The sequence below is a fragment of the Microtus ochrogaster genome, unplaced genomic scaffold (genome assembly GCF_000317375.1).
Source record: "Microtus ochrogaster isolate Prairie Vole_2 unplaced genomic scaffold, MicOch1.0 UNK20, whole genome shotgun sequence".
In the NCBI taxonomy this organism is placed as follows: Eukaryota; Metazoa; Chordata; class Mammalia; order Rodentia; family Cricetidae; genus Microtus; species Microtus ochrogaster.
This window is the reverse complement of record NW_004949118.1, coordinates 725,907-739,462: the sequence shown is the minus strand read 5'-3', so window position 1 is coordinate 739,462 and position 13,556 is coordinate 725,907. Positions and strand designations below refer to the sequence as shown.

Sequence of the window (13,556 nt, the reverse complement as noted above, 5' to 3'; positions counted from 1 at the left end):
TGGGTTGGTTCCACAAGAAGAAATGGTTCCTGTTTTGTCTGTGGTTTGGTTTTGTTCTTGTTTCTTTTTTTTTTTCAAAATATGGAGACGTTGAAATGTTCCCTGGTGTAAATTCTGCTAAACCAAGATTGTTTTCCGCTCTGCTTGTAGTCCTAATGCTTCTGTTTGTTCTGTGATCCAAGAGTAACACGTACGGGGTCTGGCTCACGTCGTCGTTTCTGTTGTTGTCTGGTGACTGTAGGGGGAGGAGTGTCTCCAGATGTGTGGCTTCAACTGAGGGATGCACCTGCTGGACTAACAGACTTCAGGGGGGGCGTGAATGGAGCCTCCCCAGCAACCTCTCAAAAAGATGCTTTGCTCAGTAGCAAACCTAACAAACCTTCAGCACCCAGTAGCCCTTCCTGCCGGGGCCAGGCGGAAGTGAGTACAGTAAGTGAATCAGTTCAGGAGGAGCTCAGCCCGCCATCACAGAAGGCAGCTCCCAAGGAGCAAAGTAAACCTGAGCCCCCGCAAAAGAAGAAGGACCCAGTAGGTGAGAACTGCCAAGTCCAGCTCTTCATCTGTCTCCATCAGTGTCCTCACCTCTCATTGTCCAGATCATATGCTTCATCCGTGTTCGGTCCTCATTTGTTGGTTCTGAATTTATGTTTCTATTCAGCATGCTTTCATCTAATACACTGTCAAAGTCACTAGCAAATGTGGGATTGGCTTTTATGCACTATCTCTTCTTCTCAGCCATGACAAAATGTTTACCGGCCTTTTTGAATGAGGGGACATTAGTCAGGGAGATACCCTAGGTCCTAGACATGAGGGTAGGAAGGACTTGATGATTACCCCGTCTGTATGAAGCTGATTGGTCTTGACATGAGCTCTGACATGTTCATGCTCAGAAGATGTAGAGGAAAACATTTCATAATGAAGTGACAGAGTTATTAACTTCCATTGTTCAACTCAGGCTTTTAAGTGATCATTTGTACTTCATTCAGATCACTAGTTCTTGGCAGCTCCAAAACGTTCAGAATGGTATTATAGCCATAGAGAACTATGTTCCGTGAGGCATGATACTTCCTCCCAGAAGGGGCTCCTGGAAGATGGCTTAGTAGAAAGCTAAATGTGAGTGGCTGGTGCTATGGGTTACATGTGTGTTCTAGGAGACAATGTGTTACATAAAGTGTGGATATATTTTAGGTGCCTCTCATCTATTCCCCATCTCTAACCCACTCAGCTCTCATAACTCCTCTACTTTTTTGCTTTGAACCCTTATTTATCCCATTAACTAAGAAGAAATGTAATAGTCACTTTAGGGTCCATCCTTATAAGTGATCTGAGAGAGAAAAGGAATAGACAGACAGACAGATAGACAACTTTATTCTCAAGGTTTTCTTTATTCTAAAAGTTGTTTTGAATAGGAATGTAATCATTTAGATTCCTTGCTATCACTGTATCTTTCTGTCTTCATTGAAAAGTATCATTTCAGTGGTCAAATGTAAAGGGAACCAGCAAAGCCATGTAAATGGACACAAGGAGTTTTGAAATATCCTTCAGATATTTTTCTAGCTAGGCACTAACAATGCAATGATCGCTACATAGTATCTTGTGCTATGTGAAACATTTTCCCACCAGGAACCTAAAATCACAGGAGTGATTTTAAAACATTGTGATAAATATGTATCTACCAAGAAGAAGCCACAGGACAGATTGTGCCTTGTGCTAGAGAATGTTTTTAAAAATGCATTTAACTGAGATGTAGGATATTTTCCTGACTGGAGTGTACACAAAGCCTCGGGATAAGTGCACATGAATACGAAACCATCGGAACTGTATGGAGATGCCAAATAAACAAACAGAGACAGAAACCAAGTTACGTACACATTCTGTTGTCATCAGAGATCAAATAAAAACAAAACCATCTTGAGGAAAATATTTCTTCCTGTGGGAAAAAGACCATTTTTTGAGGACATAGCATTTTGCCAGACTTGTTTTTTAAAACTCAATTCAGTGATTTCAGTACACTTTCTCAATGTCTATGTTTTTTCTCATACACCAAGTCAGGTGCCACGTTTCAGCTCAATCTCACATTTTCATTGTATACTACAACCAGAGCCCTCATGCTGGCACACCAGGTAGGCATGGCGAATGTATCCAGAATCGTAAGTGCATTTTCCTCTTACAAGCTGTTTATATCACAACAGCGGCACCATCTCCACCCTATGACATCACTTGTCTTGAAAGTTTCCGGGACTCAATGGTTCTTGGATGGAAGCAACCAGATACAACTGGAGGGGCAGAGATTACGGGCTACTATGTGAACTACCGTGAGGTAATCGGTGGGGTGCCAGGAAAGTGGAGAGAAGCCAACATCAAGGCCGTCAGTGATGCAGCATACAAGGTAAGCAAGCCTGTGTCTGTGGTGGGCTGCATCCTGCAAATGAGATGGTGCTTGCGTGTACACACCCAGGACCTGCTAAAGGGTCTGTGTCATTCTGCCAGTGTTCATTGTCAACACTGGTGTGACTTTGTGAAAAATATCCCTTGGTAGATAAGATTAGTATGGCTAGCTAAGCAGGGTAAGCATGATTTTTTTTTTTAGAATATTTACTTCAAAATGTGCATTTATTACGAAAACTGGTATTTTCTTTCAAAACTTATAAATCATCAGTGATCATTTCACGAGCTTCAGACATTGCTAGATCCTCTAACTCTGGATTTTTTTTTCAATTTTCACAGTTAAACTCATGATGACGTGGCCAGCTTACTTGACCCTCCTCCTATAATGTGGCTGTGATGGCCAGAAAGGGGAACAGATATTCTCCTGTTGGGGAGCCCTCTACTACACTACCTGCCACAGATCCCAGTGGCTCTCTCTGTCGGCACAGCTTTGGTAGAGCATCACCTGCTGGGCCCAGTTACCAGCTCCCCAGCACTCACAGACACCCACACAGTCAAAGTCCTGAACAAGGCCACAGCAGGCCAGGAAATAGTCCACCTGGAAGTCAGTGCCACACTCTAGCTAATATTTGAAATTTATGAAATGTCGCACACAGACCAGGATGCTGACACAAAGTATTCTATTTGTTTTCTGTCACGAGTTTTCCTCATGTGGCCCAGGCTAACCTCGGACTTACAATCCTACTCCTCACCCTCCAAAGCACCAGTACTATAGGCATGCATCACCCTGCCCTGCTGCAAACTGTATCCTTGAATTCTCCGTTTCTATGTACAGCTTTTTTAAAATTACATATGGTATTCCACCATGTGACTTTACCATAATATGCCTTCCATTCCTCATTGATTGCCATGTAGGCCATTTATTTATTTTTTGACTACATCACACAATATACAATGAACATACCTGATAGTACATATACGCAATGATTTCTCTAGGCCATTACCAAAGTAGAGCTGTTGAGTCCGTGGCTCTGTTTTTCTTCCACTTTTTCTCTGTACTGCTTCCTAAAGTGTGTAGTTCCCGCTCTGCATCCTTGCCCACATTTTGCTGTTCAGACATCCTCAGTTTTGATCATCAGAGTGTCAAATGTGTTTAAATGTCTTTTCCTGTCTATAGGCTTCATTTTTATTTCCTCTTTCATAGCATGCCTGCTCGTAGTTTTGCCCATTTTTCTCATGGCTTTCTTACTGAACTGCAGCAACCTTTAGTGCTGTAAACATGGTCAGTGATCTTGTGCCCTTTTGAGGAAAGGCCTCCTTTGTGCCAGGATCACAGAGTTTCTGCACTTGAAGATGTTCTGGACCGGTTGTTCTCATCCTGTGGGTCACAGCCCCTTTGAGGTCAAACTAACCTTTTACAGGGGTTCTAAGACCATCTGAAAATGCAGATACTTAGATGATGATTCACAACAATGGCTGGTGTTTACACGGCATGTAACTTTTCATTGTTTAATTTTCAATCTTTCTGTAATACTTTTTATGCATCCCTTGGAAATAGCCCAACATTAAGTCACGTGGCATAGGCTGACAATCCTAGCACTCTGCAAGTAAGGTAAGAATTTAAGACCAGCCTGGGCTCTAATGAGACTCTGTAAAAGAAGAAAAAAAAAAGCATAGTTCAAGCTGGGGCAGTGGTGGTGCACACCTTAAATCCCAACACTTGGGAGGCAAAGGCAGACAGATCTCTGTGAGTTTGAGGCCAGCCTGGTCTATAAGAATTAGTTCTAGGACAGGCTCCAAAACTACAGAGAAACCCTGTCTCAAAAAAAAAAGCAAAAAAACCCACAAAAAAACAAACAAAAAAATAAAACCAAAGTATAGTTCCATTTGTCTGACAGTTTATATTTTATGTCGTGTAGTAATATTAACCTTATTTTAACCTAATCACCTAATTTTGTACTTTCTACTGGGTCTTTCTGTCATGTACATTTTTCTGTTCTTTATTGACTACTTTTGGATATTTAAAACGTTTGTATAGATTTGTTAATTTTGTGTGTACCTACCTATCTAGAGGTCAGAGAACACTCACATCTTGTGGTGCTGGGGATTGAACTCATGGTGTCAGGCTTGGCAGTGTCTTTATGCACTGAGGTCTTGTACTGGCTCTGGGCATAGTTTAAACATTGTTACATCTCCTCCTACTCTGGCTTGAAAGATAGATCCTGTGATTTGGGGTCTATCTTTCTAATTATATCATAGGTCCTGGGATTTCAGATCTATCTTTGCAAATATATCATAGATCCTGTTGATTTCTCATGGGTAGCTGAATAAATTTAGAATTCATTGTTATTCTCTTTGTTTTACCCTCATCTCAGAAACATAAAACCTCAAAGTATGTCATTTACCCTCTTCCTGGTTTGTATGCTACTATATTTTATTGACTTGTGATTTTTAATATTATTAATTACCTGGGCCTTTGGTTTGTTTCTGCTTTGTCTTGTTGTTTGTTGTTGTTGTCTTTTGAGACAGGGCCCTGGCAGTCCTGGAACTAGCTGTCTTGCCCAGGAAGGCCTCAAACTCATAGAGATCCACCTATGTCTGCCTCCCAAGTGCTGAGAGATTAAAGTTGTCCAACACCACTCCTGGTACAATTACTGTTTTTTAAATTTTATTTTTATTTGTGTGTATGTGTGTATATCTGCTTGTCTGAATAGGCACTATGTGCGTGCCGGTACCCTTAGAGGCCAAGAGAGGGCATCAGATTCCCTGGAACTAAGGTTGCGGGAGAGTGTTCCTTAGGCTACACGCAGGAATGTGATTATAAAAGGGTGTGGCTTACTAGGGTCACCTTAGGATATATCCAACATGTAGAGTAAATAGGTTAAATGTTAAGCACATGGAATAAAACTAGATCACCATACGGTATGTTTGTGACAGAGAGTTAAATAAATAAAATGTTGAACAATTGCTTGTGATGTTATCAATGTTATAGATTGACAACTTGAAGGAAAACACAGTGTACCAGTTCCAAGTGTCAGCCATGAACATCGCAGGGCTGGGGGCCCCCTCTGCAGTGAGTGAGTGCTTCAGGTGTGAAGAATGGACCATCGCTGTCCCAGGTAAAGTGCAAACCGTCCCTTTCCTCCAGCAAAAAAAAAAAAAAAAAAAAAAGTGGGATTTAACTAAAGTACTACCTAGATGACGTTTAAGAGACGAGAATATGCTTGCTATACTTACCTAAAATATTTTATGATTGCATTAAATAATAGGTAAATGATAGCTAGCAATGTAAACTTGAAAATCAATTCCTCCTGCTACTCTTTCAACTAAATCCCATAGCTGCCGTTGCTCAGCCTCTGTTTGGAGGACTGGCAGAACCACAGTTTGAGTGCCAAGTGAACATTGGAAGGACTTCCAAACTTTTCCTTTGTCTCTTAAAGGCCTCTTGAAAGAATCAGTTCATATCCCACAGCAGATTTATTATTATTTATTTATTATTTATTATTAGAACCACTTCCTGCCTCCTTCACACCTGTGTTGCTTTGAAGCGCTCATCTATCAACACCAGCTCTCCTTCTGGAGACCCAACCAAGATGGTGGCTTCTCCCTGTTGTCTGTCCTCCTCCCTTGTCGTAGTTCTTCATTAAGTTCTACATCGACTTATCACGTCTACCTAGGATGTGTACCTGCCCCTCTCTGCTTGCCTCTCTCCTAAGCTCTAGTATCTCTATGTTCACACACCATCCTCTTCCCTCAGCAGTCTGGGAATCTGGTCTGCTGTAGAGGTTATCGTGGAGGTGGTTGTGTACATGAGGAAGAAAAAAAGAAGCAGAAAAACTTACTCATGTTTACATCTCATATAGTGCCATAAAACCAAACACATACAAATACCAACTACAAACAGACTTCCTAAGTATTAAGGTCCCAACTAGCAATATGCATATTGTAAGTGATCTAATTTTGCTTCTGATTTTGGCATTGATTTCCAAAACCTAAATATTCTGAATGACACAGGACTCCTGGCTTTAATCATCAACATATCTAATCATTGGCATGATATAATCATAGATTTTTGTAAACACTCCAGACCACATGAAGACACCCTGTGTGGACAGCCACCTTGCCTACTCCACTTACTCTGCCACTCCTTCCTCTGTCCGAACCCTGTGTCCAGAAGAACCCAGCTCCCAAATAACTGAGATATTACTAATTATAAATACTTGGTCGATAGCTTAGTCTTGTTACTAGCTAGTCCTTACAACTTAACCCATTTCTATTGATTTATGTTCTGCTGTGTGGCTCATGGCTTGTTACTTCGTTTCCTACATGTCCTGCTCCCTCAGAGTCTGGCTGGTGACTCTGCCTCCTTCCCAGAGTCTTCTTAGTCTGGCTTTCTTATTAAACCAATGAGTGCAACATATTTTCACAGTGCACAAAAAGCTTATTCTACAGCATCTCTCCCTTTTGTATAATTAAAAAGGAATGTTTTAACTTTAGCATAGTAAAATTATACAGAGCAAAAGAGTCATGAGGTAAGAATTACAGCTATACTACCTCACAGTCATGAAAAGTCTCAGGGTTTTCTGTATGTCTTTGAAGTGTTTGAAGACTATTTATCTAAGTATATGTTTAACCTTGAAAACATACCTAATATGACTACAAATTCGATTATCTTTATAATCAAAGACCATATTTTTATCTATATTCTGCCACATGGTTTGATACCTTATCACAGTTGACATCAGGTCACTGTGAGTCACTTCAGGTGGTTTTGATTGACTGTCTAGACAGAAGTTGTTATTTGAAGAGCAGACACACAGATACAGGTGGTGACGTCATAGTTCAGACTCTTTAGAAATACAGCCGTGTACACACAGCATACATCATAGTGTCTTTTCTTCAGAGTGCTATTAATTCCCTTGCCTTCTGCGGACTGTCGGCTAACTGCCCTAAGTGTGATTGAAATCAGCGATGACTTGTCCACCCAAGAACAGCCCGAGAGATGCTTGATCCAGCTCCAAAGGGCATCTGGGCATGCCCTTGACTACCTGTGCCATAAGTAGTTGCAGAGCATAAGTAGTTGCTGTGGGAACTTGCAGTGGTCCCATCATGCGTCTTTCAGGAGACGGAGAGACTGCTGTAGAGAACAGCAGCAGGAGAGTCAGCCGAGAGACCCTGGATGTGGGTGTGAATGTACGCATAGTGAGTCTCCTCGGGCACACTGACTTCTGCTGCTCTCTCTCCCTACCTCAGGACCACCACACAGCCTGAAGCTCAGCGAAGTCAGGAAGAGCTCCCTGGTTCTCCAGTGGGAGCCTCCAGTCTACTCAGGGCGGACTCCAGTCACTGGTTACTTTGTGGACCTGAAGGAAGCCAGTGCCAAGGATGAGCAGTGGCGAGGTCTCAATGAGGCAGCCATTGGGAACAAGTATCTGAGGGTGAGAGGGTGCCCTGGGATCTACAGCATGCCTTTTCCCTCTAAAGAGGAAAGCTACTAACACTAAGCTAACACAGTCAGAGTCAGGTTCATATATCAGGCTCCTGGTAAGATTCCATCCACTTGGCAGCATTAAGGCTGGGGAATTTTTTGATGCTTGAAATTGTTTGGTGACATTTCACCTGAATTCCTTAATCTGGCTTTGGAAGGCAGCCACCAGCTCCTCCTCCCTCTACTTTCCCTCTTTGCTCCGACATACCCCTCTCACAGTTTTTGTTCTGCCCAATCTTAAAACGTTACTGCTCATTGCTGTCCCCCAAAGGTGACCCTCATTCCTCCTCTAGTCGTTTCTGACAGTGCCCTTTCCCTGGAGGGTGCCCTTTTTCAGAGTTCACACTGGTACTGCTGTAACCACAGGTTGGCTGGAGTCATGCCCTGTCTCACCCTGCTTACCCGGGCGTGCCTGTGCTCGCAGGAGCTCTCGGAGCTCCTTGGAATGGGTTCACTCAACTCTTGACCTCCAGTTTCCCTGAGTGTGCTCACTGAACCTGTGCCTGCCCAACACAGACGCTGCTCGGAAGCAACAGGTTCTCGCACGTGTGCAGGCTGGGAGCTGCGAAGGAGTGTTTTCCCCTGGGCTAGGCACAGATGAGTGCCCAAAGACCCTAAATCCATAGTGGGCAACGATTATGATTCCATAGTTTATAGCTTAATTAGTGGGACTGTACCACAGCCACTCAGAATTTCCATACCGCATTCCTACGAAGCAGTTCATAACTGTATTGATAATTAGAGCAGTGAGACAGGAATGGACGGAAGGAGACAATATATTCCTGGTAAGATAATGGGAAAGAAAAGAAATCTAAGAGTGTGCGTGCATAGATTGAGTTAGTCATGCTCTTGTCTTTGTGCCAGAGTGACGGAAGAGCACAGGTGTACTGTCTCGTCGCTGACTCTGGAATGTCAGTCTCTTCCTTGTGTTACAGAAGCCCAGCTTACAGCCACTCAATACCCATGCAGCAGGTGTACTCGGGACAGGCACCTGGTGACCGCTCTGTTCCTGTTCTGTTCTCAGTGTAGAATTTGGAATACATTGCATTCTGTGCACTCCCTAGTTTAAGTTCATTTACAGACTGAACTTACTTCAGTTTTGAAATTATTTTTGAAAATTCAGTATCTCAGCTAGGTGTGGTGGCAAACCTGTAATCCTAGCAAGAAAACCAGGAGTTCAAGGTCAGCCTCTACTAAGTTCCAGGCCAGCCTGGTCTACACGAGACCTTGTTTCATAAACAAAACCAGAAAGCAAAATTCATTAGTCCCAGTGAGAGTTATCACTGTGAGATCACATTCTGCTGCCATCAGAACCCAGCCCAGCAGTTAGATTTAAAATCTAACAGTCAGAGCATAGCACATTCCGAGTCAAAAAGCTTTGTTGTTTGACTACATGTTCCCCAGCACTGTTTGGTTTAAATCAAATTTTGAATATTGGCCTTACCACAGCATTATGGGAGGAATTACACCTAAATTCCTTCCTAAAACAACACTTTTTTAAAATTTTATTGATTTTCACTGAACTCTACATTTTTCTCTGCTCCCCTTTCTACCTTTCCCCTCCCACTTCAACCCTCTCCCAAGGTCCCCATGCTCCCAATTTACTCAGGAGAGCTTGTCTTTTTCTACTTCCCATGTAGATTAGATCCATGTATGTCTCTCTTAGGGCCCTCATTGTTGTCTAGGTTCTCTGGGATTGTGGTTTGTAGGCCGGTTTTGTTTGCTTTATATTTAAAAACCACTTATGGTTGAGTACATGTGATAATTGTCTTTCTGGGTCTGGGTTACCTCACTCAAAATGATATAAAACAACTCTTTTAAATTATATGTTTTAAAAATAAAAAAGAATTTTGATAACGTCAACAGCATTGTTAATAGTAGGAACAGTAACAACACAGAGCGCAAACAATTCACAAATTTATGAGACATGTTCTCAGCAACCATCCTGATTATTTAAACCTGAGAGGGCTAGAGGACCTCTCTGCCATGCGGAGCACCCAGGTTCAGTTCTGGGCATTCACATGGCCACTCATCACCATGTGTAACTTCAGATTCCGGGGCCCTGATGCCCTCATCTTCTGGCCTTCACAGGCAAGCATGGCGTGCACAAACATACCAGCAGGCAGAATACTCATACACATAAAAACTTAGGAACTAACAAACAAAAAACCCTTGGGCGTAAGGCTGATGCTTGCCGAGCCCAGCAAGAAAAGGCACTCGCTGCCAGGCCTGGCTAGCCGAGTTCAGTCCTCAGACCCCGTGTGGAAGGAGAGAGCCAACTCTCACAGGTCGCCCTCTGACTTCTGCATGTGTGCTGTGGTGTGGCCGGTATCCCTCTCCACTGCTTATAGACAACAGTAATAAATCATTTTAAAAATCAAGGATGTAAGCCGGGCGGTGGTGGCGCACGCCTTTAATCCCAGCACTCGGGAGGCAGAGGCAGGCGGATCTCTGTGAGTTCGAGACCAGCCTGGTCTACAAGAGCTAGTTCCAGGACAGGCTCCAAAACCACAGAGAAACCCTGTCTCGAAAAAACAAAAAAAACAAAAAAAAAATCAAGGATGTAGAATATTTTTAATTATTTCTGTTAGCATGCAAAGCAGTGGGTTTCACTGTAACACTTTTAAACACATATATCATTATCCTTTTCCCCAGGCTCCTCCCAGCTTCCATTGCTTTCTCCCCCATGCCCTATTGCTGCCTCTTTCCCCTTCCTGTATATATCATTTTTATATCCCATAAGCTCCATTAACCTCTGGTCTTCTCCTTTCTCCTTCACGTTAGGCCTTTTCCTTTCTCTTTCTATGTCCTCCATATGTAAGCATTTACATTTGTGTTCCATGTATGAGAAGAAGCAAAGTCTTTGTCTTTCTGAGACTTGCGTATTTCACTTAGCACCCAGATGTCCAGTTCCACCCATTTCTCTTTTTTTTTTTCAAGACAGGGTTTCTCTGTACCTTTGAAGCCTTTCCTGGAATTAGCTCTTGTAGACCAGGCTGGCCTCGAACTCACAGAGATACACCTGCCTCTGCCTCCCAAGTGCTGGGATTAAAGGCGTGCGCCACCACAGCCCGGTTTATAATTTCATTCACAGCTAAATAAAATTCCATTGTATATCAAATTTCCTTCATCAATTCAACTGTTGATGGACATATGGGCTGGTTCTCTAAGAGGGTATAGAATTTTAATACACTTAGATTATTCACAAGTTTTTAAATTCACCATTATATTAGTCTCCTATTTAGTGAGAAATAGGCATTACATTTACAGGGACAATGTTCATTTATGATTTAGTCCTGTAGTATACTTTTCAATTTTATTTTTATTTTATTTTATGTGAATGAGTGTTCTGACTGCTTGTATGTCTGTGTACCGTGTGTGTGCCTAGTGCTCACAGAGGGCAGAAGAGTGTGAGATCCCCTGGAACAGGAGTTACAGACCCCTGAGAGCCGCTATGTGGCTGTTTGGAATTGAAGTGGGGTCCTCTGGAAGAGCAGCCGGTGGTCTGAGCCATCTCTCCAGCTTCTGTAATGAACTTTTGGGCAAATACAAAATGTCTTTTTGCCAAGGGAATCACTGCGGGGTGTGTAACATAAATGCTATTTTGAACACTCTGTAGTTTATCTTTTGGATCAAAGAATAAAGCAGCTAATTCATCCAAAGCATGCATGCATTTCGGGAGCATGGAACATGTTTCTGATTTGGGAGAGACTATGAGAATGACAGGGCTGGGAGGGTTTTAGCAACTCATCCTCTGACAGCTGGTCCACGGAGAGGCGAGACCAAAGTCAGAGCCGCCTGGATGGCAGAGGCAGCCCTGGAGCACAAGCCTTGTTTCCTTGATGAGGGATTGACACCTACTGAGGAAGAGCACACCTGCTCTTGTGACATCAGACACTCATTACTCCAAACCTGCTGATTCCAGGTGCAAGGCCTCCAAGAGGGTGTCAGCTACGTGTTCCGCGTCCGCGCCATCAACCAGGCGGGTGTTGGGAAGCCTTCTGATCTTGCTGGCCCGGTTGTGGCAGAAACACGTCCAGGTGGGTCCTTACATTTCCATTAATATTCCTCCCCAGCTTAGGGTGTCACTCAGCAGTGGAACATTTAACGGTCATGCACAGGAGCCAGAGTTTAATCCAAATACCAAAGAGGAAAAAAGATGTGCTCTTCCAGAGGACCCCAGTTCGAGTCCAGGATCCACATAGCAGCTCTCAGCTGTCTGTAACTCCTGTTCCAGGGGATCTGACACACTCTTCTGCCCTCCTTGGGCACTAGGTACACACATGGTGCACAGACATACACACAGTCAGACACTCATTCACATAAAATAAAATTAAAAAGTAAAAGTATATTATAGGACTAAAACATAAATGAACATTGTCCTTATAAATTTAATCCTATTTCTCACTCTCAGACAACAGTGGATGCCATCTAAGTAGTTGGAACCTATACCCTTAGCATGTGCCAATCACGTATTCCTTTACAGGAGCCTCAGAGTAGGATGATCTGGGTTTGAAGTAGTCTAGGAGCTCCCGTGGCTAGCTAGCATCTAACCACAAGGTATTCTTCCTGGACCAATTCTAAGCAAGCACCCCCAGGAGACTGTTCCTATTATGACCTGGCCTTTAGCCCTGATAAGGTATTTTCCAGTCACAGAGGAAGCTGCAATAGCAGGGAGTGGGCATGCCCTTACACAGGTGGAGACTGTATAGAATTCCATCTCTGAAGTTAGACCACAGGTCAGCACACTTTGTGTTAAAGGAAAGGTAGTATTTCCAGCTTTACAGCCGTATGGTCCTTGTTAACAACCTTGGTCTGCCTGGGCATGGAGACAACCACAGACAGATAGGAGCTGTGCTCCAATAAGACCTTTTCATGGGCATTACATACATGTGTCATATAATATCATGTATTCTGCACATTATATAAATAATATAAATTATGCATACTATAAAACTTGAATTCCACATCATGTTTCCATACCTTGAAATATTAATCTTCTTTTGATGTTTTCTCAGCTGTTTTTTTCTCTTTTTGTTTTTGTTTTGTTTTGAAGCAAGATCTCATGATGTAGCCCAGGCTGGCCTAGAACTTGCTATGTAGACCAAGCTGGCCTTAAATATATGCCTCCCAAATGCTAGGACTAAAGGTGTGGGCCACTCTATCTGACCTTTTAAAAAAATCATTTAAAAATCTGAAAATCACTATTACTTGTGGGCCATATGCAAAGAAGCAACCGGCCATATTTAGTCCATCAGCCATAGTTTGCCGTAGGTTAAACTAATAATGGGCCTGTGTGCACGGTTGACTGAGCTAACGCAGCCCTCTCTAACAGGTTCAAGGAAGCCATGATGGGCCAGAGAAGACAGTGTCTCCCGTATTATGAGAACAAAGTTTCTGGTGCTCATTGCTCGGTTAGTTCCTAACCACTACAAAATGATTAGGAGTTCCGTTCTTACTCAGTTTGTTCTGTTTTAAAGTTTTTATTTCTGTTCCCTGAAGTTTTGTAAAAGAAAGCAGCACCTTTTGTTTTTATTCGTTCTTGTGTGAGGACTTTTGTTTTAGTGTGCCTCTGTTTTCTAGAGTGAGGACTTTTGTTTTAGTGTACCCGTTTTCTAGAGTGAGGACTTTTGTTTTAGTGTGCCCCTGTTTTCAGGAGGGAGGACTTTTGTTTTAGTGT

At 42.8% G+C, this 13,556-nt stretch overlaps 1 protein-coding gene across 1 annotated transcript in view; it reads left to right on the top strand.

Annotated features, from left to right (window-relative positions):
- Myom1 (myomesin 1) overlaps positions 1-13,556 on the top strand; it is a 137,408-nt gene that overhangs the window by 76,725 nt on the left and 47,127 nt on the right. The window contains exons 18-22 of the mRNA XM_013353954.2: positions 242-532; positions 2,193-2,389; positions 5,381-5,507; positions 7,642-7,826; positions 11,802-11,916. Of these exons, the coding sequence (XP_013209408.1) occupies positions 242-532; positions 2,193-2,389; positions 5,381-5,507; positions 7,642-7,826; positions 11,802-11,916 (915 nt within the window). The remainder of the gene's footprint in view (positions 1-241; positions 533-2,192; positions 2,390-5,380; positions 5,508-7,641; positions 7,827-11,801; positions 11,917-13,556) is intronic.